Source organism: Poecilia formosa, unplaced genomic scaffold (assembly GCF_000485575.1).
Source record: "Poecilia formosa unplaced genomic scaffold, Poecilia_formosa-5.1.2 Scaffold358, whole genome shotgun sequence".
Classification (NCBI taxonomy): Eukaryota; Metazoa; Chordata; class Actinopteri; order Cyprinodontiformes; family Poeciliidae; genus Poecilia; species Poecilia formosa.
This window is the reverse complement of record NW_006800297.1, coordinates 431620-458868: the sequence shown is the minus strand read 5'-3', so window position 1 is coordinate 458868 and position 27249 is coordinate 431620. Positions and strand designations below refer to the sequence as shown.

Genomic DNA, 27249 nt, shown 5'->3' with positions numbered 1-27249 from the left:
GTCACTTCCTCTGAGGAAATTTCATTTAATATTTTTCCCTTGAAATAAGCCACCTGTCAGGTCTTACCCTGCCTCCTGGTAATCCTGGCGGTCCATCAGGTCCTCTCTCCCCACGTTCACCCTAAAACGGGACAGAATATTAAACTGTCTCTAGTTTGTCTAACAAATTAGTAAAAATAATCAGCAGTAGGAGTGAAAAGGTTGTTGCAGTGCATCTGCTAAGCACTCTGAATGTTTTCAGTTGATTAACCAGATTTCCTATCAGTGGTTTGGCACCGAGTTATCAGAACAAACTGGAATCAAGGGTGAAGAAAATAAACTTCATGTTTTAGGAAGAACTTTAAATATGAAGCTCACAGGTCCTCCTCTGGGTCCCACAGGTCCCACTTCCCCCTGGTCTCCTCGCTCCCCCTGGAAGTAAATATGACCACTAATGAGATAATCATTTAAACTTCAGGTGACATTTATTTCAGTTAAATAGTTTAAAATCACTATCTTTTGAATAGTGATTCAAAAGATAGTGATTTACCTCTACGTCTCAGAATGGTTTCTGTTGCATTTTGGACTTTAATTTAATTTAATTTAATTTATTTATTTGGGAGAGACTATGCACATTAAATTACATTTATGTAAAGGCACCAGAATTAGCCAAAACGCTACTTTTCATTTGTTGTCCCTGGACAATAAGTCATTTGTCTTGATGAAAATAAACAAAGATTATACAAAACAAAGTCAAAATGACTTTCACTGCAAAAACACAAACTCTCACTAGTATTTTTGGTCTAGTTTATTGTGAAAATAGTACATTTGAACTTTTCAGTTACTTGTAGCTTTAAAACTTATAAGTAAGTTTTCAGCAAGATATAGAAGCTTGTTTTAAGTAAAAAAAATTCTTAACATTGATGAAAATTTACTGGTTTGACTGGCAGATTATTTCATTTATAACACAGGAAAAATGTCTAATTAAATAATCTGCCAGTTGAACTAGCACTTTTTCATCAATATTAAGGAGTTATTGACTTAAAACAAGCTCCTGTTTCTTGCTGAAAAGTTATTTGTAAGTTAGTTTTGTCTTATTTCAAGTGTATTAAGATATTCACACTAGAAACTAGACCAAAATTATTTGGTAAGATTTTGTGTTTTTGCAGTGTATAAACACAAATTCAGCCAATAAATACAATAAAGGTCTGATTTTGCTTCAACTTACTTGCTTCCCTGGAGATCCCATCAGTCCCACAACTCCTGGGCCTCCCGTGTTACCCTTGTTGGAAAAAAGGAGTAACTTTTACTCCTCTCAACCTGTCTACATTTAGTGAGTTTATAAAGTTTTTCTACCATAATAACTGCTACAGTTTTGATCATACCTTTGTGCCGCTTTGTCCTTTCTGGCCGTATGTACCTGGTAAACCCTAAATGAACAAAATGATGTTCAACAACATTAAAGTGTGAGAATAAAAAAGATAAAAACGGTAATAAAAAAAAACATCACTCACAGGAAGCCCCTGCGTGCCCGCGTCACCCGGAGCGCCACTTTTCCCTGGAAGACCCTGAAAATAAAACAACGGAAAGGCAGAGCGGATCATGACATGTTTTAATGACTAATTAGTAAACACATTTATTCATGCACTTTAACAACACTAAATATTACAAAGGATTTTTGGACTAGTTTCTAATGCTGATATTAATACACTCTAAGTAAGACAAAATGAACTTACAAGTAACGTTTCAGCAAGATATAGGAGCTTGTTTTCAGTCAATAATTCCTTAATATTAATGAGAAAGATCTAGTTCTACTGGCAGATTATTTCACTTATAACAGGAAAAATGTCTTGTGCAAGTTAAATAATCTCCCAATGGAATTAGTACTTTTGCATTAATATCAAGAAATTATTGACTTAAATCAAACTGCTATATCTTGCTGGAAAGAATTAGAAACTACACAAAATTTACTTACCAAGATTTTGTGTTTTTGAAGTGTGTGTGATTTTAATTGCGTTTTTTATTTAATGGAAACACTGAAATTGTGAAATTATGTTGTGTTTTTTTTTTGGGGGTATTAAGGGAATAGACAAAGTTTTGCATACATTTTTAATGGAAACCAGGTACTGATAAACAGGTTAAAAGGAACTAAACTGTGCTTACAAAAACCTAAACTAGTGAATAAAGTGTTTTATTTTTAACTGTGGTTTAGTATAATTTCACATGTACAGCATCAATAACGACATTACCCTTGAGCCAGGCAGACCAGGTATTCCCTCACGGCCATCTGGACCCGGAAGGCCCTGCCAACAAGACAGGAAGCCATGAGAAATCCTGATGCATAATTATATATTAAAACCATCAATATTAAAAAACTATGTATGATTCATACATGAAATAAACGACCATGAACAGGACTGATTGTTGATTAGATTCTTCAGAACTGAGTGTAACTTTTGATTCAGATTATTTTCTGTGACATCTTTACCATTGTTTTGATGTGTCAAACTCAAGGCTCGGGGGCCAAATCCGGCCCGCCATAAGTTTTTCTGTGGCCCTCAGGACTCTAGATAGACACATAAATACAGCCTTCGAGGAAACAATATTATTTTATTAATCAAATTAAAGCAGTGTTTATCTCTATGCTGCCAAATTACATTAATGTGAAAAGATGTCAATATTATTTAACTTTTAAGAAGTACTAATTGAATGCAGAGACACCTATTTATTTATACTTTAACAGTTTAATAAGGAGTTTTTCAATATATTTTGCCACAACAATCATGATGCTGATGTGGCTTGAAATTAAATTAAGTTTGACATCCCAACATTAGAGCTTACAGCTAAAACCAGATCTTTACAAACACTGAATATAAAGACTTTTTTTTCCCAACGGCCGCAAGTAAATCAGGCAAACCTTTCTTGTTTTAGCTTTGTTAGAATTGAAATAAAATAAAATAATTTATATTTGCTAAAAAGAACTTGGCCAACATTTTTTAGATATTTTTTTTTGTAACTTTCCTCAAATTTCTCAAATGTTTACATACATTTGGTGTCTATCAAGGATAATTGTCTTTTAAAATGTATGACAATTTGATACTTTTTATCTAAGTTTGATATCTCATCAAACATAAATATTTTGGTGTGTTTGTGGTGAAACAATAATAGTCAGACTAAAATAATCAATAATTGGTGGATTGGAAAGAACCGAGGATGTGCACCTTGACAAGAATAAAGTTTTGCATTTCTGGCTTAAATACGATGAAGTGAGACTTACAGGTTCTCCTTTTGGCCCTGGTACCCCCCTGATTCCTTGTGGGCCCCGATCCCCCTAAAAAAACACAAATAAGAAGCACTGACAAAAAAAACTGGTGCAAATGTTTGGTTTTTGTTTTAAAAGCACAATTTGAGTTATTATCTGTGAGAAAATAATTAAAATAATCTCAATTTCACCTCAATTATAATACAAGCAAAGAGAGAATCAGGGTGTTTATGGAGGAAACAGAAAATGAAGAAAGTGTGAAAGTACTTATCTCAGATGAGAAACCATAAAAAGTTCCTGCTTTTTAATATTCTCTGTACTCTTTTAATTGCCTTACCTGCGCTCCTATTTGTCCACTCTCCCCTATTGCTCCTCGTTGACCTGGATCCCCCTGAAAAGTGAAAACATTCATCAGTAACATTGATTGATTAATTAATGAATCTCTGCAGTCAATTGGATGTCCACCCACTGGTGCTCCCTGAATTCCCCTCGGACCGACATCACCGGGTTTTCCACGAGGTCCCTGTTCAGATGGAGAGTAGAAACAGCTAAAGGTTAATTCAACATGCTTTATTCCCTCTATTTATTAGTACTTATGTCATATGTTGTTGGAGTACATCTACTTAAAATGCACAGAAAAACTTGTTTTATACTGGAAAAAAATTGGATCTCCCCATCAAAGATCTAACATGGGGCAGGACAACAAATCAATAACAATATCTATTATGATTGATATGAATAGAAAACATGTAGAATGTAGAATATTCAATAATTCCACTGAATCCCAATCCAGAACCGCCCAGCATTCTGGGGGATGTAGTCAGAGGAAAGACTTTAGCTGCTCAACATCTCACAGCCAGCTAAGCAAAGTTGGTGGAATCAACTGGCTCACTCGCTCTTTGGTTGCCTAGCAACTCATTAGTTCTTTGGTTGCCTAGCAACAACCTGCTGAGTAACTGGCGCAGCAGCAGTTTAAGGTTTCGCTCCCATGCCTCATAACTGCTTAAAAATAAAAAAAACAGTGACGTTGAGTGAAAGGAGAAAATGTGGATAAAACAGCAAAGGTTACATTTGGCAGTATTTCAGATATTTAAAACATACAAAGAAAAACTTAATAAGTAATTATCAATATCTGCTGATATCCATATCAGCAGATATTGATATTCTGTGATATGTTTTTCAGCCCTAATCTAACATGATTTTACTTTTCCCCAAACACAATAAGAGTTTACTTTTTGGCATCTTGATTAGTGTTAGAGAAATAATATATTTATAATAAGTTTCTACCCTAATTAAGCAGCAAGAATTAGGAAATGTAAAAAAGACAAACCATAATAAATGTTTAAAAACTTTTCATAATAGTATGACATATCTTGGACAATTCTATTGAAAGACAACAACAAAAAATATGGAAATGGCTCCAAGAAAAAAGTCGTGTTTCAAAAAGAAAGTAGTAAATCCTACAGGAGATTGTGTTCTGGTCTAAAACCAAACTACCAATCAACTTCAAAAATGTCCCTGTACATGACCAGGAGGACAGCCTATTCACAGTAAAACATGGTAGTGGCAGTATCATACTTTGGGGTTAGTTTTCTTAAGTTGGAACTGGGAGTTTCTCGTCAAATTGACTGAAAAAAAATCAAACAATTCCAGATACTAGCCAGTTTTAAACCACAAAATGAAAAGTTATTTAGTTTTTCAGCATCAAGTAAGAATCCAAATTATACATTCTGGCCTTTTGCAAAAGTTTAGTAAAAGGCCAGAATTTAGAGTGATTTTTTTCTCTAACAGAAAATAAATTTAGCCAGATCAAAGTTTGTGTCAGACTGATAGACTACAACCAACAAAAAGCATGTTGTTCAACAACATTTTAGTTTAAAGATGTGCAGACTCGTGACGCCAGATTATTGCAGTTTTTATTTATTTTTTCACATTATTAACCTTTTTTCTTTTTACATAACAGAAAACAATATTTTAACAGAGATTGTAAATCTTTGGAAACACTTTATTATTGACTGGGTTGAAGCAACAAATTGGCAGTAATTTACAAAACGTTTTAAGGTGTTTAGCCATGATGAGTGAACAGTAGATTCAAACCCCGTTTTTCTTACCCGGTCTCCTTTGGGGCCCGTTATTCCTGGAAGGCCTCTTGCTCCACCCGGGCCCTAAAATTACTCAGCAGACAGAGAGGAGTTAGTATGCTGGATTAAAATCATTTCTCTGAGAATAAACATTATCTGTTTAGACATGAGCGGCCATTTTGGAAACAAAAATGAAATATTTTACTGGCAGTCCTTGAGCTCCAACTTCACCAGGCGGTCCTTGATCGCCCTCCTCTCCCTGTTGATTATCGCAGTTATATAAATGTTTTAATTTTACAGTGTAATCTCTGGTTTTTTTATCTGTTATCATCTGTGGCATGACATCACCTTGTGTCCTTGTCTTCCGGGCTCACCTGATTCGCCCTTAGCCCCTTTGTGACCCTGAGGAGTAAAAGTTCAAGTTAAAATCAATTCAAAAACGAAAACTGAAACTGATCTGCAGCCGATCTTTAAAAGTGAACTCACTTTCATCCCTGGGAGTCCAGAATATCCATTCAGTCCTGCTGGGCAGGCAGTGGGACACTGAAAAATACAACAATTAGTTATTTATTTCAGTCAATTTTAACCTTTCCATACACAGGTAAAACAGAAAACACACAATACTAAAGAAAAACCTAATTAAAAAAACTAATAGAGAATTAGAGGTAACGCTTTATTTGAAGAGGTGTGCATAAAACTGAAGTAATGACAGTCATGAACATGAATGAGTCTTCATGAATGTTTACGACATTCATAAAGTGTCATTCTGTAAATAGTGACACTTTTAATGCAAGTTTTAATGCAACTTTACTTTAAACAGGGCAAAAACACAAAATCTTACCAAGTATTTTGGTCCAGTTTCTAATGCAAATATTTAGTACATTTAAAATAAGACAAAACTAACTTATGAGTAACTTTTCAGCAAGACATAGGAGCTAGTTTTAAGTAAATAATTCCTTAACATTGATGAAAACTTAGTAAAAGATTATTTCTCTTATAACATGGAAAACATGTCTTGCTATAAGTGAAATAATCTGCTAGTGGAACTAGAACTTTTTCATCAATATTAAGGAATTATTGACATAAAACAAGCTCTTATAACTTTCTGAAAAGTTACTTGTAAGTTAGTTTTGTCTCATTTTAAGTGCACTAATGTAATTGCACTAGAAACTAGACAAAATTACTTGGTAAGATTTTGTGTTTTTGCAGTGTATGCACATCCCTTCAGATAAAGTGTCACTGAATTAGAATTCAAAATGAACCTAAATAAGACACAGCTGGCATTTCAGAAATGTAATAGATTTTTAAAAACGGACATGAAAATGAATAAATGCAACATATTAGCTGTTTTTACTGGTTGTGTTGGAATAGAGCCACTTTTTTAAGTGAATCTGTAAAAATGTTTGTGTTGAGGTCATGACCCTGATCTACACTTAGATCCTCAAATTAATTTCCTCTGCAGGGAGTGAGTTACTTTAACAGTAAATAACCAGAATTATTCTTTTACCAATCACTTTGAAACATCCACAGTTTTCCTGCGTAAGTCGATGATAAGTAAGTCCTCCTGTTCATTTGTTAGATTAATCACGTTTTGATGTTATTTTACTTCTAAATGGACATAAAACAAATCCACTTACCAGCTCCTCACCCTGGTAAACAGCTGGAGGTCCCTAAAAGATGCAAAAAATGAAATTAGATTATGGTTGTGGGAGAATATTCTGCTTCAAACATCTGGTAGGGATGTACAGTGTTTTTTAGTTATTTAGTTTGGAAAGTTCAACATTTAACTTCATTTCTATAAAAATGATGTGACTGAAACATTTTTAAATTGATAGTTTACTTCTGGTTTGTAACCCAGGAGGACAAGTAGGTTGGTCAGGGATGTAGGGCCAGGGGTTAGGGTTAATCACTAATAATGAAAGTTAATCACCCTAATAATCACTTATTGATAACCTCAAAACAAACAGTAAGCCTAACAAATAAAAATATAAAACTAACAGATTGAAAGTTCCTTTCTTTGTGTGGGGAACGTTTGCGTGTTTTTTGGTGCTGAATCCTGAAATGCTAGTGGAGCTGTTGTCTGTCGGTTGCTATGGTAACCGGTCTGTGTGTAGCGTAGCCGACACAGAGGGCAAGAAAACGGAAGAATGAGTGGTTTTCAGTTATTCTTCAACTGTTTTTCAGCGTTATTTTTCCCCTTTTCTGTTGTGCACTGCACTAAACTAATAATATCTACGTGTCCTGGTTTTATTTTGTTAAAGAAACTGCTCCACGCGGCAGCACCGCGTTGTTTCCAGATGTAAACGACAACATGCAACGTGTGTATAAAGTGAACCAGACGGATGTAGACGGATGTTTACCCGAGGACCAATAGGACCAGGCAGACCAACGGCACCTCTCCTCCCTTTCACTCCCTGAAACACATAAAGAAGTTTTCATCAGTCATCTTCTTATTTCCTTAAAAAAAGAAGTATTTTCTTATGAAAAAAGCAAGTTTCCATTTCAGTTGATTAAGTTTCTACCAGGTGTTGTTTACTCACAGGCGGTCCTACTTTTCCCAGTTCACCTGGTAGCCCATCCGTGCCAGGAATACCCTGTAACAGAACCAGCAGAAACTGTAATGAATGCTGCAAAATGGTACCAAGCATCAGATTTTTAATGTTTGCTACATAAAAAACTATAATAAATTACAATTTCCAGAGTCAGACAAAAACTGAAACAGTTCAATCTGATTTTACTTTGATGTGGATATTTTTGTATTATTCACGTAATTTGTGTTTGATAGACAAAATAAAATAAGTTTCCTTTTAAACTGTGACTTTATTTTCTTTTTTTTTCTATTTTCATAGAATGAAGAGCTTTGCTTTACAATAACAAAGCATAACAATGGAACGTGTCTGTAACTTCTTTACTCACATCAGTCCCATCAAGTCCTACTCCCTGTGGATGACAAATCAGAGATTATGATGTTAATCTGGAATAACCCAGCAGATGCAATCAGACAAAGGCAAACTGGTGCAGTAATAATCTCTGCAGCAACGCTACAGTTTACTGCAAGGTTAGGTGGAACAATTTGGAGATTATAATAATCTGTGATATTATCTCTTTGTAACAGAAATGTTGAAAATGTTTACTTACCGGTTCTCCAGCAGGTCCCCGAGCTCCAGGTTCCCCCTAAACCCAAACAAGAACAGAAACTTTGTCTGTCTTTGTTATTTTCAGATCCACAGAAACCTAGAAATCAGTGGGGGGCCATCCCATCTTTACAGACATAGCTGATGAAAACACTCTGTGTGAAAATCCTCTGGAAAGTTCTTATTAATGCTGTAAATATGACAAACTTACTTTTGAGCCTTTTGGGCCCAAAGGGCCTGGATCCCCCGGGGGTCCCACAGGTCCCTGCAGACGACACACATTTCATTAAAATCCTATCGGTGTAGCAAGCGAGCGAGCTAACTAGCTAGCTTTAAACCAAGCTAGCAGTCAAACTAGCTAGCTCGCTCCAACTGAAGGTCTAATGCATCTATATTTATACAATTTCCAGATGCTTGACAGTGACACATCCACTCATATTGTTATATAAAGGTGTAAATAAGCCTGTGAATAAATGAAAATGCTTTGTGACGCTGGTGAAAGAGCTAAAACTCCAAATGCACCATGATTAGCCACTCAGGGTCAGAGACATTAAAACGGGTCATGTGGTCTGATGAAGATAAAAATAAAGTATATGGCTGTGAAGCACATCGTTATATGTGAAGTACAACACCATCATAACAGTGAAGTATGAGAATGGGTGGCAGCATCATGCTGTGGGGACAAAAGTGGATTATGTGGAAATACTGATTAAAGCAGCTTATAGCTGTCAGGAAGAATGGGCCAACAGGTCAGCAAAATGTCTGACCCAACTCACACAGTTTACAAGGTGATTCTACCAAACAGCATATACTAAATTTAACTCAAATAAATCTACAAAACTACAAAAATATTAGGTAAAATAAATGTATCAGACTACCTCATCCTTCAGTTAAACTTTTTCCTTTGAATTATGATTTGAGGAAAATCTGGTGTCTTTTTTTTTTACCCTTCACTGCAAAAACAGAAAATCTTATAAAGTATTTTTGGTCTAGTTTCTAGTGCAAATATCTTAGTACACTTGAAATACGACAAAACTGACTTACAAGTAACTTTACAGCAGTATGTAGGAGCTTGTTTTAAGTAAATAATTTTTGAATATTGATTTTAAAAAGTACTTGTTGTATTGGCAGATTGTTTCACTTATAACAAGATATTTCCCCGTATCAAGTGAAATAACCTGCCAGTGGAACTTATAATTTTTCACAAATATTAAGGAATTATTTACTTAAAACAAGCTCATATGTCTTGCTGAAAAGTTTCTTGTAAATTAATTTGGTTTCATTTCAAGTGGACTAAGATATTTGCACTAGACTCTAGACAAAAATACTACAAGCAAGATTTTGTGTTTTTCCAATGTTGGCCTTCCACTGAACTTCCTTTCTCCGTGCATGAGTGATAAAATCATAATTACCCGTCTAAAGGCAACCAAAATGCTTTTCTCCATCCTAACAGTTGGCAAAAATAAACTGTATTGCTCCTACAGCTGAAGCTCAGTCATATACCCTTAACCTCCATGGTGTAATATCACTCTGTGGCGATCCTGACAGACAGAAAACTCCCTGTTACCACTCCACATGTCTTTCCTGTCAGCCATCTCTGAACAGCCTTTCCCCCCAAAACTCCTTTCAGGTGCAGACAAAAAGACCCCTGTTTCTGTCAGGAAGCCACGTGAGACCCAGCCCTAAATAGCCCCTCTGATTTATTCAGGGGGACATTTTTCCTCTCTCTACATTTCTGCCCACAGGAGGAAAATCCAAACTGTTCGGATACCAGCAGACACATAACTCCAGTTCTCCAACTTCAGATTTCAAGATGTAAAAAACATCCTTTTAATTAAAATTTAATAAATACACACATTCCTAATTTTGTTTTTTACTTACATCTGCTCCTGGAAGGCCTGGAGCTCCAGAAGACCCATCTTTGCCATTATCTCCAGGAAGACCCTGGAAACAGGAATGTTCAACTCATTATGGTGCATTTTAATAAATAAATCCTAAAATGTTGTTTTCATTATGAAACTCTGCATGTAGAAATTAGAAAATCACTCACTACTGGGCCAGTTACAGAGGAGTCTTCCCCTCTCTCGCCCTGAACATGCAGAAAAAATGTTAAAATTAACACAAAAACAATAATTATACATGTAAAGGTTCGTTTGTTTTATAAATTGGCCACTCAACATATTGTTTATGGTTTTATATGCTGTCCCCTTAGCATCTCAAATGGATATTTGTGAGATGTTTGTTATGTTTAGGTGAAAAAAACTATTCGAATAATGCAGAAAAACCCAAAACGAAATAAATCAAGTGTATTTGAAATAATTAAATTAAGATTTCCTGATCACCAACAGCTGATTGATGCTGTTTTTAAACTGTATTTCAGATAAAGGTGATGAAAAACAGAATATTTTCTTCTCAATCAGAGACTCAAACAAACACCTGAAAATGACCCTCATTTGAAAACGAAGCTCCAAACTAATTACTTCTGTTTGTTTCCTTCTTTTCATCGTCTCCTATTTGTATGCAGAACCTTTGATTGAATAAAAGTCTCAAAAATCCAAATGACACAATGGAAAAAAAAAACAATTTTCTGTCACATTATAACCATATTATTTTATTTTACTAGAATATTTTGCCTCATCTCCTTTTATTATTTTTCTGTCAGTTACTATTTCCTCAAATAGTCCCACACTATACCTTTACACTGAAAAAGGAAAACAGTTGGTCCAACTTAATAAAATTATGTTAATTTGTTACAAGTAACCAAATTAAGTTTATCCAAGTAAATAAACATAAATAAATTAAGTTTGACAAACTTAATTAAATTATATGTAATAAATTTTAGTTGGAGTTCCATCTTCTGTTTTTCAGTGTATTATTTGATTTTACTGGAATATTTTCCTTGATCTCCACTATTAGGAGAAGAAGAAATCATTTATATATGAGTGAAAGTTGTTTTAATGTACAGTAAGAAGAGCTGTGAAGCTGAAACAGATGATGTTTGGCTTCAGTGAGGGATGAAATAAACAGACTCACATCGATTCCGTCGACTCCAGGTACTCCAGCGAAGCCTGGCGGTCCGGGGGGCCCTCTGGGGCCAACCGCGCTCCTCTTTTAAACAAACACACAAAACAGATTTTCATTTTTCAGCCTTAAGCATCATGCAGTGCTGCGGTACTGCGCAGGGCAATCACACAAAGACTTATTGTCCCTGATCTGAGAGGAAAGGTCACGAAACCCAACCCGGCTTTCATTTTAGTCCCATTAAACTGCCTAAGTAGCATGGTTTTCATTTTTGTTTTTATTTAATCTTTATTTAACTCAGATTTTTTTTTAAAAATCTAATTTCCTGGGTTAAACAGCAGTAGAACAAGATAAAAACAAAACAACTACAAAGTTTCTGCCTAAACCTCACTGCTGAACATGGTGGGATAAAGAGGCGTTTTAGGTCATTCTTTGATATAAATATATTAAAAATGTTAAATAAACATCTCAGTTGCTTAAATAACAAATGTCAGTAATAAGTTTAATTTATTTTAACTAGAGATTGTGTTCCATTGAAGTGACGATGTTCAATACAAACTGTTCTGAAGTATTGCCTATTATTTTGATTTATTTTTGCCACAAAAAATTCCAGAAATTATGTNGCAGCACCGCGTTGTTTCCAGATGTAAACGACAACATGCAACGTGTGTATAAAGTGAACCAGACGGATGTAGACGGATGTTTACCCGAGGACCAATAGGACCAGGCAGACCAACGGCACCTCTCCTCCCTTTTGCTCCCTGAAACACATAAAGAAGTTTTCATCAGTCATCTTCTTATTTCCTTAAAAAAAGAAGTATTTTCTTATGAAAAAAGCAAGTTTCCATTTCAGTTGATTAAGTTTCTACCAGGTGTTGTTTACTCACAGGCGGTCCTACTTTTCCCAGTTCACCTGGTAGCCCATCCGTGCCAGGAATACCCTGTAACAGAACCAGCAGAAACTGTAATGAATGCTGCAAAATGGTACCAAGCATCAGATTTTTAATGTTTGCTACATAAAAAACTATAATAAATTACAATTTCCAGAGTCAGACAAAAACTGAAACAGTTCAATCTGATTTTACTTTGATGTGGATATTTTTGTATTATTCACGTAATTTGTGTTTGATAGACAAAATAAAATAAGTTTCCTTTTAAACTGTGACTTTATTTTCTTTTTTTTTCTATTTTCATAGAATGAAGAGCTTTGCTTTACAATAACAAAGCATAATAATGGAACGTGTCTGTAACTTCTTTACTCACATCAGTCCCATCAAGTCCTACTCCCTGTGGATGACAAATCAGAGATTATGATGTTAATCTGGAATAACCCAGCAGATGCAATCAGACAAAGGCAAACTGGTGCAGTAATAATCTCTGCAGCAACGCTACAGTTTACTGCAAGGTTAGGTGGAACAATTTGGAGATTATAATAATCTGTGATATTATCTCTTTGTAACAGAAATGTTGAAAATGTTTACTTACCGGTTCTCCAGCAGGTCCCCGAGCTCCAGGTTCCCCCTAAACCCAAACAAGAACAGAAACTTTGTCTGTCTTTGTTATTTTCAGATCCACAGAAACCTAGAAATCAGTGGGGGGCCATCCCATCTTTACAGACATAGCTGATGAAAACACTCTGTGTGAAAATCCTCTGGAAAGTTCTTATTAATGCTGTAAATATGACAAACTTACTTTTGAGCCTTTTGGGCCCAAAGGGCCTGGATCCCCCGGGGGTCCCACAGGTCCCTGCAGACGACACACATTTCATTAAAATCCTATCGGTGTAGCAAGCGAGCGAGCTAACTAGCTAGCTTTAAACCAAGCTAGCAGGCAAACTAGCTAGCTCGCTCCAACTGAAGGTCTAATGCATCTATATTTGTACAATTTCCAGATGCTTGACAGTGACACATCCACTCATATTGTTATATAAAGGTGTAAATAAGCCTGTGAATAAATGAAAATGCTTTGTGACGCTGGTGAAAGAGCTAAAACTCCAAATGCACCATGATTAGCCACTCAGGGTCAGAGACATTAAAACGGGTCATGTGGTCTGATGAAGATAAAAATAAAGTATATGGCTGTGAAGCACATCGTTATATTTGAAGTACAACACCATCATAACAGTGAAGTATGAGAATGGGTGGCAGCATCATGCTGTGGGGACAAAAGTGGATTATGTGGAAATACTGATCACACCCTATTATAGCTGTCAGGAAGAATGGGCCAACAGGTCAGCAAAATGTCTGACCCAACTCATACAGTTTAAAAGGTGATTCTACCAAACAGCATATACTAAATTTAACTCAAATAAATCTACAAAACTACAAAAATATTAGGTAAAATAAATGTATCAGACTACCTCATCCTTCAGTTAAACTTTTTCCTTTGAATTATGATTTGAGGAAAATCTGGTGTCTTTTTTTTTTACCCTTCACTGCAAAAACAGAAAATCTTATAAAGTATTTTTGGTCTAGTTTCTAGTGCAAATATCTTAGTACACTTGAAATACGACAAAACTGACTTACAAGTAACTTTACAGCAGTATGTAGGAGCTTGTTTTAAGTAAATAATTTTTGAATATTGATTTTAAAAAGTACTTGTTGTATTGGCAGATTGTTTCACTTATAACAAGATATTTCCCCGTATCAAGTGAAATAACCTGCCAGTGGAACTTATAATTTTTCACAAATATTAAGGAATTATTTACTTAAAACAAGCTCATATGTCTTGCTGAAAAGTTTCTTGTAAATTAATTTGGTTTCATTTCAAGTGGACTAAGATATTTGCACTAGACTCTAGACAAAAATACTACAAGCAAGATTTTGTGTTTTTCCAATGTTGGCCTTCCACTGAACTTCCTTTCTCCGTGCATGAGTGATAAAATCATAATTACCCGTCTAAAGGCAACCAAAATGCTTTTCTCCATCCTAACAGTTGGCAAAAATAAACTGTATTGCTCCTACAGCTGAAGCTCAGTCATATACCCTTAACCTCCATGGTGTAATATCACTCTGTGGCGATCCTGACAGACAGAAAACTCCCTGTTACCACTCCACATGTCTTTCCTGTCAGCCATCTCTGAACAGCCTTTCCCCCCAAAACTCCTTTCAGGTGCAGACAAAAAGACCCCTGTTTCTGTCAGGAAGCCACGTGAGACCCAGCCCTAAATAGCCCCTCTGATTTATTCAGGGGGACATTTTTCCTCTCTCTACATTTCTGCCCACAGGAGGAAAATCCAAACTGTTCAGATACCAGCAGACACATAAGTCCAGTTCTCCAACTTCAGATTTCAAGATGTAAAAAACATCCTTTTAATTAAAATTTAATAAATACACACATTCCTAATTTTGTTTTTTACTTACATCTGCTCCTGGAAGGCCTGGAGCTCCAGAAGACCCATCTTTGCCATTATCTCCAGGAAGACCCTGGAAACAGGAATGTTCAACTCATTATGGTGCATTTTAATAAATAAATCCTAAAATGTTGTTTTCATTATGAAACTCTGCATGTAGAAATTAGAAAATCACTCACTACTGGGCCAGTTACAGAGGAGTCTTCCCCTCTCTCGCCCTGAACATGCAGAAAAAATGTTAAAATTAACACAAAAACAATAATTATACATGTAAAGGTTCGTTTGTTTTATAAATTGGCCACTCAACATATTGTTTATGGTTTTATATGCTGTCCCCTTAGCATCTCAAATGGATATTTGTGAGATGTTTGTTATGTTTAGGTGAAAAAAACTATTCGAATAATGCAGATAAACCCAAAACTAAATAAATCAAGTGTATTTGAAATAATTAAATTAAGATTTCCTGATCACCAACAGCTGATTGATGCTGTTTTTAAACTGTATTTCAGATAAAGGTGATGAAAAACAGAATATTTTCTTCTCAATCAGAGACTCAAACAAACACCTGAAAATGACCCTCATTTGGAAACGAAGCTCCAAACTAATTACTTCTGTTTGTTTCCTTCTTTTCATCGTCTCCTATTTGTATGCAGAACCTTTGATTGAATAAAAGTCTCAAAAATCCAAATGACACAATGGAAAAAAAAAACAATTTTCTGTCACATTATAACCATATTATTTTATTTTACTAGAATATTTTGCCTCATCTCCTTTTATTATTTTTCTGTCAGTTACTATTTCCTCAAATAGTCCCACACTATACCTTTACACTGAAAAAGGAAAACAGTTGGTCCAACTTAATAAAATTCAGTTAATTTGTTACAAGTAACCAAATTAAGTTTATCCAAGTAAATAAACATAAATAAATTAAGTTTGACAAACTTAATTAAATTATATGTAATAAATTTTAGTTGGAGTTCCATCTTCTGTTTTTCAGTGTATTATTTGATTTTACTGGAATATTTTCCTTGATCTCCACTATTAGGAGAAGAAGAAATCATTTATATATGAGTGAAAGTTGTTTTAATGTACAGTAAGAAGAGCTGTGAAGCTGAAACAGCTGATGTTTGGCTTCACTGAGGGATGAAATAAACAGACTCACATCGATTCCGTCGACTCCAGGTACTCCAGCGAAGCCTGGCGGTCCGGGGGGCCCTCTGGGGCCAACCGCGCTCCTCTTTTAAACAAACACACAAAACAGATTTTCATTTTTCAGCCTTAAGCATCATGCAGTGCTGCGGTACTGCGCAGGGCAATCACACAAAGACTTATTGTCCCTGATCTGAGAGGAAAGGTCACGAAACCCAACCCGGCTTTCATTTTAGTCCCATTAAACTGCCTAAGTAGCATGGTTTTCATTTTTGTTTTTATTTAATCTTTATTTAACTCAGATTTTTTTTTAAAAATCTAATTTCCTGGGTTAAACAGCAGTAGAACAAGATAAAAACAAAACAACTACAAAGTTTCTGCCTAAACCTCACTGCTGAACATGGTGGGATAAAGAGGCGTTTTAGGTCATTCTTTGATATAAATATATTAAAAATGTTAAATAAACATCTCAGTTGCTTAAATAACAAATGTCAGTAATAAGTTTAACTTATTTTAACTAGAGATTGTGTTCCATTGAAGTGACGATGTTCAATACAAACTGTTCTGAAGTATTGCCTATTATTTTGATTTATTTTTGCCACAAAAAATTCCAGAAATTATGTTTAAACCCTCTCAAAAACTGTCCACATTGTTGGGAATATTACATTTACTATTTTCTTCACTGTTTTTTCAATGAAAATATCCATAGATATCAATAGATTTGAAAATATGTGTGCATTTTTGTAACATGAATCACAATAGGTTATGTGACTGGTGACCTAAAGCAGTGCATCACAAATGGAAATGTTTTTCAAGAGCAGCATTTGTGTTTTGGAGGTTATAATTGCTGTGGTATGCAGTCAGAAGCAAAAAGTTATGTAAAAAAATCATAATATTATAATAATATCAACACAAAATATTGTGCTAAAACTTTAAGTCCATGACTTACAGCCTCAAATGTATATAAATTAGTTGAAGTTAATTTCTAAAGGGATCAAGTTATAAAAAAACATCCAAGAAAGTAGACTCAGTAAGCAGCTAAAGGCGAGTTAGTTAGAGTGACTTAACATCCTGCTTAGAGAAAAATTCATTATCTATTTTCATGCAGCAGTGATGAAAAACGCCTCTCACCTGAGCTGAGCAAATCAACACCATCTGCAGTAAAACCACCAGCAGAGGCTCCTGATGGGTCCTGAAGACAGCCATGGTCTTCCCAAAGAGCCAGGAAGGTACTAAAAAATCTCCTTTTTACCAGATTAGACGAGGCTTTCGGTCAGTCCATCTACCGGTGCCCCCCGACTGAAAGCCCACCGCCTAGAAGGGAGGAAGTGAGAAAGTCCTGACTGAGAAGGTGAGGCTCAGCGGGCTGAAGGAGGAGCGAATACACCTCTGGACTCACAAGGGGGCATTTTGAAACTAAATAGGGAAGGGAAAACGAGTCTAGTTTGATTCAACCTTTATTTTTCTTCATATGTCCATCTTTCAGAAATTCTAGCATTTTAATTCTCTTCACTTTCCACGTTGTGATTCAGAAAAAAGAATATATCAAGCTTCCTTACAAGGCAAACAGCTCCATTTCTTTACTGTAATAAATTAATAGATCATAAACACTAAATTGTTAGCTTCAGTAAAACTAAATTGTCATACATAATTCAATCTTCAACTTATGAAACGATAACAGGGAGAAACAACTTTTTGTTTTAAATATCTGGAATACTGACAAACTGGTGATGGGACTTTTTCTGTTTTATCCACAGTTTTCACTCCACGGCTTTGTTTTTTTTATTTTTAAGCAGCTGGAAACTTGAAACTGCTGCTGTGCCAGTTACTCAGCAGGTTGTTACTAGGTAACCAGATAGTGAGTGAGTTGCTAGGTAACCAGATGGTGAGTGAGTCCAACCTCTGGGCTCACAAGGAGGCCGTTTTGAAATTAAATGCAAGTCCAAACAAGTCAAGTTTGATTCAATCTTTTTTTTTTCACTTATCCATTTTTCTAAATTTCTATAAACTTAGTTCACTTCACTTTTCATGTTGTGATTCAGAATTGTATTTATCAAGCTTCCTTACAAGGCAAACAGATCAATTTTGTTCAATTCAGCAGATCATAAACACTAATCTGTTAGCTTCAGAAAAAAGTAATTGGTCAATAATTTGTTGATCTTCATCTTATGGAACAGCAATCAGAAGAAACGGCTCACTTTAAACCAGCAGTTAGAAACCAAATATGGCTGAAATACATATCACAAAATAAGTGTTTTGTATCAGTCTATATCAATAATTATTGATTAGTTTTTTTTTTGCTTCGTATCTCCAGTCTAGTAGAAGAAATTCACACTTTTTTTTTACTTCATACTAGATCACATCACCCTCAAACTATTGAAGAAAAATCATAAATTTCGACTGAAAAAAGTGCTAAAAATATATATAAAGACCAAAAATGGTATAACAATAAGTCTGCCTCATCTACCTAGTCGAATAGAATAATTTCACACTGATTTTGAGTCAGAAGGTCACATGACCCGGAAGCTATTGAAGAAAAATCTTATTCTCTACATATAAAATGACCTGTAAAATATAATAAAAGACCTAAAATGGAATAAAATAATCACCTGGCCAGAGTAGCAGAGTAGCACATTGATTTTGAATCAGTAGGTCACATGACTTGGATGATATTGAAGAAAAAGCCTATTTTTTAAAACATAAAATTACCTATAAAATATAAAATAGGCCTAAAGTGGAATAATGAATGTGCCTCATCTATCCAATTTGGTAAAATAATTTCACATTGATTAAGAGTATTTGGTCATATGACTTCTAAGCTATTGAAGAAAATAATATTTTTTTAATATAAAAAAATATTTAAAATATTTGAAATCACTTTAAATTAAGTAAAATGAGTATGTCTCATGTAACAACATGAATTAGCATTTGTGTGTGTGTGTGTGTGTGTGTGTGTGTGTGTGTGTGTGTGTGTGTGTGTGTCAGAAGGTCACAAGGCAAGACGTCTATTTACTTTTGCTTCTCAGGAGTGTTTGGTTCGGAAATTTGTTGACGGTCCCTAAGTGAACCTCCGCGCTTTGGAGGAGGGAGCGACACAGAAAGGGGTCTGTCGAGGCTTCGCAAATGGAGAAAAACAAAGCTATGCGCCCAACAAGCTCATCACACGTACAAGTATCAATTGGGAAATGAAGAAACTTGTCACAAGAAACATTTAGGCAATCAATACGCTCTAGTATCTCAACAGTATGCCCGAACCAGTAAAATCTGGCGTGATCTTACAGGCTCTTGACCAGTGGGTGGCGGTAGTTACCGAAAAACATTAGAGAGCACGAAGAAGTCGAGGAAGAAGAAGATGGCGTCATTTTCAAAGCTTGTTAACGGCTGTTGTCCTGGTGCTGTGTGTGTGTACACTTTTTAACGGCACTGTTTATTAGCTAATGTTGCTGAGTTTTCAGGCAGCAACCTTGTTAAAGAGCTTGATTTTTACACACAAGCGACAACTATGCCGAAGGTTGCTTTATTTTTCAGTTAACCGCTGTCTTACTTTTTATGGTGGCGAATTTCTTAACAAATTTGCGCGGAGGTAGGTCAGATTTTTGATTCTCAACAACACAATGGCAGCAGTCTAAGTTATAGTAAATCTACTTATCGTCGACCAATAACCTAAAAGGCTAAATCAAAACAGAAATGATATAAAAGATAAATTACGTTAGTCTTCTTGAAAAAAATACACACTGCGCTCAGTCTGAAATTTAATCTTTGTTACGGTAATACTTCTTGATTGCAGAACTCTCCTACACGTTTATATTTTAGCCATATATTTAATGCTGTTTTTTTGATATAGTTTTGAAACATATATTCTTTAAAATATCGATTATAAGCAATAACGCTAAAGTGTGTATGAATTTTAGGCATCAGGCGTTTACAGGTGACCATTAGGGCGTGGTTGTATGTACATCACCTTGACTTGTGCTAAACTAACGGTAGCATACTTGGTGTGAATTTCTTTAGCCTCCCGTATATAAAAAGCACTTTGTGTGGCTAAAACACGGGCTATATAAACCTAATAAATATATTTTGAGATTCAAAGAAAATGTTATAGGAAGAAGTGGATAGAGTACTCAAGAGTAAAACTACTTCAACATAATTTTACACAAAGGCTGCTTAAGCAATGATTAAGTGATTCTAACATCTGATTTAATATTTAAAAGTGATACCATTAGACAAAATAAATCATGTACACTTTCTGGTGCAGATGTACAAATAATTAACAAAGTTTAATATTGGGCTTTTGTGTGTTTACTTTCTCCCACAAGAACATAAAATTGACAACATTATGGACAACCTGGACTTCTCAGAGGAAGAAATTCAACAGCAACTGGCTATTCTTGGCTATAAGACCATACCAAAACACAGGCTGCTGGAGTTTAAACAAGGTCAGCCTCATGAGCCATATGTCTCTTCTTGGAAGATTTTGAAGTCGTAGATATTTATGTGCTGAACAAGAAAACAAATCTGTAATTTTTCTTGTATGCATCCTGTCAGATCTTGATGAACTGATACGCCATGGGCAGTGGAAAAACCTGGCCTCTCCCAGACATATAAGCATACATACTCGGAGAGCAGCATCTCAGTCAAGTCTTCCTGCTTATACTAAAGAAAAGGGTGAGAGAGAGCCAGTTATTTAAACCCACCTAATCATGACGCTGGTAACAGAGTTTTCCTTAATTTTTGCTTTACTTCCCCACAGTCAGCCTGTCATACAATAACAATTCAGGGGATGGATTTTTTCTACATAAAGAAGTAACGGGCCGTGACTCAACGGTAAATAATATGAAGCTACACCCAGATGTAGTTGTATTTTTTCACTGTTCTTTGTAGTTGCTGGCTACCATCACTTGCTTTACCTATGTCTGTCACCTCTGCTATTTTTTTTATCACTATCATAAACTTATTCATCTCTCCTCCTCTGTCAGCTCTCTACACTGGTGTGCCTGCGTAGGCTTAGCTACTTCTACTGGCAGCCTGCGAATTAGTTTGAGCCCTGCTACCACAGAGTGACTGGAGGCTTGTTTATCGTTCAATAATAAATAGTCACTAGTACCAATTAGGGGTGCACCCATTTACCGGTCAGCCAGTTTATTGGCCATGATTTGCTTAATTTTGGGAGATCAGTAATCGGCCAATGCATTTAATTGAACCTAATCTTATTCCCCGATCTTATCTACCTCAGTGAAGGTCTAAAAATCATCCTCTGTCCTCTTCTGCTCTCCTGTAAAAGAGGTTTGACTGACTGACCGGCCTTGTCTGCATGTTTACAGTTAACAATTGTCATCCCACTATTACCCACTCAGCAACTTTCTCGCAATATTGAGCAACATTTCAGACAAAAAGAAAATTGGTATCAGTCAAAATCGGAATTGGCAGGTCAAGTTTTTTAAAGATCGGTAATTTCCGATCAGCCAGAAAACAATCGATGCACCCCTAACCAAAATAGTCCTCCAGTCTCTCTCAAGAATGTTTTGATCTATGTTGTTATTATTTTTACAAATAGGATCTCAAGAAAAACTCTAAATGTATTGATTTGTAATAGTTTTTTCCTGCCAAGAAAACCCTGAAGTTAACGTTATTTGGTTGTTTTGTTCAATTTTTGTAAATGCACAGCTGTCTAACACACAGAAGAGCGAACACAATGTACGGTCACTAAGCTGTGGCGACTCGTACGCTGCACTGTCTGTGGGTCCGAGGCTGCATTTCTCAGCTGGCGCTCCTAACAGGCTGCAGGAGGAGCCGGATACCGAAGACACCCTGGACTCTTTGCTGTCTGACAGCTACACTTCCTGTTCAGACCACCAGCAGAGGCGAGTAATAAAGAGAAAGGTTTTAAGGTGAGTTTAAGCTGAGAAAAGCTAAAACTTTTCAACTTATTTCCTTTTTTTTACGTGTGGGAATTACAGCATTTGAGGAAAAATGTTCTCTGACAGAACAGAAAACGTAAGCCTGGTGGGGGCACAAGAAAAGCCTGGTGGCCCACCAGGCTTATAATACACTGGGGAAAACTTTATATTTTTAATAAAATGTAAATTATAATTAATATAATTTATATCACTTAGATGTATGCAAAGGTTTTACAGAAACACCGACCATGTGATTTCTGATGTCATTTTTTTTTGTTTTCAGAAAACGAAAAGGAAAGTCTTTCATCTGTTCTGAATCGATTTACACAGATGACTCAGGTAATGTAGACCAATTTATATACCCAGTGCCTTATAACAGTATTCATCCACTTTCAACCACAGACTTTGATGCGTTTTCTGTGATTTGACGTTTATGTGATTAAAACAATCACAAAGTACTTCAGAATGAGAAGTGGAAGGAAAATATACACTTTTTACGTTTTTAAAGTTCTGTGCAGCTGTGTTGAGCTCCTTCGTCTCGGTACTCCGTAGAACCAACTTTCATTGCAGTTTTACGGCGTCTTGTCACTTTAAATCCAAATAATCTGCTGCTGGCTACGCCCCCAATATCAACGTTCACACTCGCACATGAAAATGGCTGCAAACATATGCACAATTATACAACTGTAAATCTTTGAAAAGCAGAAGTAGAGCCTCCTGCACAACCAACAAGGATGCAGCAAGTGGTTGGTGGATTGTAAGTCAACAACAAAACACATGTTTTTTTTCCAACAGCCATTGTACAGCACATACGGCGGTTAAACAAGCTGACCAAAGGTGCTGGAGCCAAGCTTGGGTTGCTAGGCAACAGGCTAAACTACACTGGGGTTGCTAGGCAAGGGGGAGTGCCTGCTAATTTGTGATGTTACATCCAGAAGATTTTTTTAAACTGATCATTTTCCAGGCACCAGAAAACATCGCCTTATTGCCAGGAAGCACTTTGGCTGTTTTTAAAAGCAATAGAGACCCAAAAATGAATTTTGCACAACAGGTCCCCTATAACTTTAAATCAAACTCCTTGAAACTAGCTGTAATGGGTGACACAGAGTAAATATCGGTTAATAAATCAATATGAACAAATCAAGAGATACTACCCAGTAGTCTCCAGCAGCTGGGGCTGTTTCAGCTGTGAGAAGAGGCGTGTAAGGTCTCTGGATTTCAGCTAATCCTCTTAGCTTCTTCCTCCAACCTCCTGCCTCTGTTGATCCTTCACCCCACACACCTCAGCCGAGCGTGGCGCCGCCATGTACAAGATGTATAATGATCAGTGGGACAGAGAGAGCGATGACGAGAAGGATTCCCTTTACTCCTCTTTCTGGTCGGACGGAGAGGCGGAAGACGAGGAGGAGGATGCGGAAATTATGAGACCCGTCAACGACCCAGAGGACTCGCCTCCAGAGAGTTCAGGGGAGGAACAACCGCAGTTATTTAATGAGGTGACTCTGGAAGAAGAGAGTGATGATATTGATGATGGGAAAACTACTGACGGTGCAGCAGAAAGCCCAGTGACCTCTGGATATGGCACATACAGAGCGGAGGAGCAGAACCAACCAGAACCAGGTCATTCTATGAACAAGTTTACCCAAAACAGCCAAGAAGATCTGTCCGAGTTCAGAGACGATAAAGAAGTCTCACGGCCGCTCAGTAGCTTCACTGAGTTTGATAATGAACCGACGCATGGACCGGATGTAAGGGAGCCTGTGGAGTTTGTGTCTGATGGCGTAGATGACATGAAACTTCCTGTAGAACCAGAACCGGAGGAACAGCATCTTCACATTGATGCAGACGATATGCTCTTGTTTCACAAGAAGGGTTTAGAGGATGGGACAGATGGAGGCGAAGAAGAAAAACAGGAGAAACTGCTGCAAAATCTGAAGGAACATGCAGAAAGCGAGTCAGTGATTGATGTTAAAGACGAATCTTCAAGAAACAAAGGCGTCAGGTTCTTCAACTCCATAAAGGATTTTATCTTGCCTGGTAAAAACCTACACAAATGTCCAAACTTTTTGCTACAAAAATTTACTCTACAAAACCTCAAAATCTTACAAAGTGTTTAGTTGGATATAATCTCAGTTCATTTGAAATAAGACAAACTTGGTAAGATTTTGTGTTTTTGCAGTGTATTTTTTATTTTTAAAATTAGACTTTTTCATTTTATCAGCTCATTAAGCTAAAAAACAAAACAGACTTGTAAAAAACAGAATAACACATTACTGTAGATACAAAAAAAACATGAAAAAAAAATCTTACAAGATTGCATTAGTGTAAGACAGGCCAATAGTTTCTACATTTCTAGGTTGATTTTTTTCTTCTTCTTTTTTCTGCAACACTAATTTTTGAGGAAAAGCAAATCATAATTGTGATTCCAGTTGCTCCGAGATTACTGTGAATGTAGTTCATAGTAATTCAGTTTTACTTCTGTATGCAAACATAACCTCCTGCTCATGCTTTCAAAACCAGAGCTGTACTACATGAGAGCAAAGCGTAATTGTGTTCATTGTCTGTCAGATGCTTCGAGCTGCTTAGAAGAGCGAATGGCTGAGCTTGATCTAACCTCAGATCGGAAAGATTACGACACAGATGAGAACGACTCCCAGGGCTCAGAGACGGACGCCGTCGACTTCCCTGCCTTCAGATCGTGTATTGATGTCGTGGTGGGTGAAGCAGTTTTCCAAGTTACATTTATTAAAAGCTGCAGTATGTATCTTTTATTTTAAAAAATGTTTTTTGCGTATTTATCACTGTGATGACAGTGTTCCTCTTCTTATCCCAGTGCTCCCAGTACTAACTACAGAAATACACAGCTTAGTCAGAAAGAACCAATCAGAGCCAGGAGGAGGGTCTTAGCGCTGTCAATCACTCTCTACAGCTGGTTCACATGAATGCCATGATTGCTAATGCTAGTTAGCACAGCCACCAATGATGGCGGAAAACGTTTTTTATGTAACAGTAATGAGTTGTTTTTCCACCATTAGCACAGTGAGCAGCCTACAGGAGGATGATTGACAGCACAAAGACCCGCCTCCTGGCTCTGATTGGTTGTTTTTGACCAGGAGCATTTCTGCAGACCAATAGAAGGGTTTGAAGGAGGTTGATTATTTTTTTCACAAATGATCTCTCACACCAAACTGTCACAATATGATGACACGTTTAATAAATATGGAAAAAAATATACTTTTATAAAAGTTACGCTCTGCAGCTTTAAATGTTAAAATGTCTGATTTTTGACATTTTTACCTTCAGACTCAAAGTGATCGGGAAGTACGACCCAAACCAAAATCCTGTAAGTAACCAGAAACGAAGGAGTGGGTCATAGCTAAGCTTTATCGTTCTAGAAGTCTCTAGGTCCATACATTGTTGTAAAATACTTAAAACTTTTTTATGACTTGTGTTTCAGTCATCCGCCCGGTGATGTTCCAAAGAGCCATTAAGAAGAATGATCCAGTGACCAGGTAAGGTAGAAATATCTCGGCTAAGCACAAATATTTATCCACATCTGGCTCAAATCTACGAAAACAATAAAATAAATCTTCTATTGTGTCGAATGAAGAACTAAATGTTTAAAGTTAACCAAAACTACCTCTTAATTTTTCCTAAAACCACATGTAGTTTGAAGAGTTGACAGAGTGAATAATTACAGGCTCAAGATATAGATTTTCCTGGAATGGCTTTTGTTGGGCGAGCACCAGTACAAAGCCTTAAAGGGGCAGAATTATGTTTTCCAGGCACATAGTGGCATTTTATAGTATGATCAAGTAATTATGGTGCCTTCAGTTGTTATAGAAATGCTATAAATATCAAATATGACTTAATATAAATTTTACTGCCTTCAAATTGGGTCGCTGTCTCTTTAAGAACTAATACTCTTTCTGAAACATATCGCTGGCTAGTCTGAGGTAGTTGTGAGGTAGAGGCTTGGAAAACTGCAACTCAGAGGAGGAGCTGTGTCCTTGAAGGCGGGGCTAGGTCCACCCAGGCGTTTTGCACAGCTTAACTGTTGCCATGGAGATTGAAGGACTCCTCAAACATGCATGAAAGAATCAAGGAAACAGTCCAGGAGTGTTTTTGATGAGAGAGTAACATTATAACATGATGTAAAGCTCAAAAAAGGTGATTTTACACGATACTGCACCTTTAAATGACCAACTCCAGCAGAAAAGGTCGGATTCCCATTCGGTGGGGGAGGATTGTGGGGCTGAGTTTTGGATACTAAACTCCACTGAAAGAAACTTGATTCTTGGTAGGAAGATTTTTGTTTCAGTCTCTTTAGTTTCAACTGGACAGATTCTGACCTCAACCTGATTTAACAGCTTTGGGGTTGATTAGGACACGGATGGTTTTTCTCATCCAGCATCAGTGTCTGACCTCACAAATGGTGGGAAAATCCCATAAATGGACTCCAAAACCTTGTGGGAATTATTCCCAGAAATCATAAAGATGTGAGAGCAGAAGGTATGACAATAAATACATGAAACCAGACTTGGATTGTGTCATCTGCACTGCAGTCTTTGGTTGGCGTCATCATTGGTATGAAGTTCTTCAAAAACCCATTTTCTCTTTGACGGTCTGCATTTGGAGTCTGCTGCTCTAGTTTGACGCCAGCTGCTGTGGATACTTTTGCCTCTGCAGGTATTTCCAGTACAAGGAGATGTGGGACGCCTTCCAAGTGCCTGGAGACAACGTCAGGAAAGCTCTCCGCTGGGAGATCAAGGTACAGAAACATGTTTCAAACTTTCCTCATTGAGCAATGTTCGGTTTAACTGCTTCAGTGGAACGATGCACCAATATCACATTTGTACAATTTAGTTTTTCTAAGATGTAGAAGTATTTGTATAAATTTGGACTGTACTGGAAGTAAAAACAAAAAGTGGATTTGTAGTAGTGTTAAGTTTAGAACTACCTGGTAAATGTTTATAAGCTTAAATTACTTTATACGTTTTTGTTTTCAGGAAAAGTTATCATACCAGCCTCTGCCTGTGAGTATTCACCATTATTTGCCTGTAGCATAAAAAATTAATTTTCCTCACAGTTTTTGATCAGGTACACAGATCATTTTGTAGTTTAATTTATTATTATTTATGTGGTTTGAGTGGTTCAGCTAAAATATCCCACCAATGGGAAACGTGTTTGACTCCACGACAGATTTTCAAGCAGTGCACACTTTAAAACAGAAAGTTTAAAAATATATATTTCTGTTGAGGTTTTTGATTTCATCTTGGAGCTTTTCAGGACATGTGCAAATTAATTTACTATTAAGTTAATAAATATAATTGAAATGATAAATCATAAATTCAACTCAGAGTATAGTCTAAGG

At 36.4% G+C, this 27249-nt stretch overlaps 3 protein-coding genes across 3 annotated transcripts in view; 1 reads left to right on the top strand and 2 right to left on the bottom strand.

The window, feature by feature from the left end:
• Positions 1 to 13: 13 nt before the first annotated feature.
• LOC107833293 (collagen alpha-1(IX) chain-like) lies at positions 14 to 11590 on the bottom strand. Its single transcript, XM_016662073.1, has 22 exons — positions 11490 to 11590; positions 10507 to 10545; positions 10338 to 10400; positions 8668 to 8721; positions 8461 to 8496; positions 8239 to 8262; positions 7863 to 7916; positions 7683 to 7736; positions 6960 to 6992; positions 5809 to 5865; positions 5671 to 5724; positions 5528 to 5581; positions 5353 to 5406; positions 3711 to 3764; positions 3579 to 3632; positions 3257 to 3310; positions 2229 to 2282; positions 1494 to 1547; positions 1365 to 1409; positions 1208 to 1261; positions 358 to 411; positions 14 to 121 (listed from the first exon to the last, which is right to left on the bottom strand). The coding sequence occupies exons 10-22, from the start codon at positions 5812 to 5814 to the stop codon at positions 26 to 28; spliced, it is 687 nt and encodes a 228-aa protein (XP_016517559.1). The 5' UTR covers positions 5815 to 5865; positions 6960 to 6992; positions 7683 to 7736; positions 7863 to 7916; positions 8239 to 8262; positions 8461 to 8496; positions 8668 to 8721; positions 10338 to 10400; positions 10507 to 10545; positions 11490 to 11590; the 3' UTR covers positions 14 to 25.
• On the bottom strand, positions 8256 to 17341 carry LOC107833292 (collagen alpha-1(IX) chain-like). Its single transcript, XM_016662071.1, has 14 exons — positions 17110 to 17341; positions 15992 to 16066; positions 15009 to 15047; positions 14840 to 14902; positions 13170 to 13223; positions 12963 to 12998; positions 12741 to 12764; positions 12365 to 12418; positions 12076 to 12238; positions 11490 to 11562; positions 10338 to 10400; positions 8668 to 8721; positions 8461 to 8496; positions 8256 to 8262 (listed from the first exon to the last, which is right to left on the bottom strand). Exons 1-14 carry the CDS (start codon positions 17182 to 17184, stop codon positions 8256 to 8258), a joined length of 816 nt encoding a protein of 271 aa, XP_016517557.1. The 5' UTR covers positions 17185 to 17341.
• Positions 17342 to 19261: 1920 nt separating this feature from the next.
• The window catches only part of hyls1 (HYLS1 centriolar and ciliogenesis associated), a 10952-nt gene continuing 2964 nt past the window's right edge, over positions 19262 to 27249 (top strand). The window contains exons 1-11 of the mRNA XM_007574655.2: positions 19262 to 19561; positions 20295 to 20414; positions 20524 to 20643; positions 20729 to 20802; positions 21643 to 21866; positions 22159 to 22214; positions 24444 to 24589; positions 25179 to 25218; positions 25333 to 25387; positions 26565 to 26646; positions 26885 to 26911. Of these exons, the coding sequence (XP_007574717.1) occupies positions 19528 to 19561; positions 20295 to 20414; positions 20524 to 20643; positions 20729 to 20802; positions 21643 to 21866; positions 22159 to 22214; positions 24444 to 24589; positions 25179 to 25218; positions 25333 to 25387; positions 26565 to 26646; positions 26885 to 26911 (978 nt within the window). The 5' untranslated portion in view covers positions 19262 to 19527. The remainder of the gene's footprint in view (positions 19562 to 20294; positions 20415 to 20523; positions 20644 to 20728; positions 20803 to 21642; positions 21867 to 22158; positions 22215 to 24443; positions 24590 to 25178; positions 25219 to 25332; positions 25388 to 26564; positions 26647 to 26884; positions 26912 to 27249) is intronic.

What these genes read in the sequence shown, in the direction of transcription:
- LOC107833293 (XM_016662073.1), bottom strand. An exon ending in TTGGAGCTCAAGGACTGCCA is followed by an intron (nt 5,407 to 5,527) that starts GTAAAATATTTC and finishes GAGTAATTTTAG; the next exon opens with GGCCCGGGTGGAGCAAGAGG. An exon ending in GTGGACAAATAGGAGCGCAG is followed by an intron (nt 3,311 to 3,578) that starts GTAAGGCAATTA and finishes GTGTTTTTTTAG; the next exon opens with GGGGATCGGGGCCCACAAGG.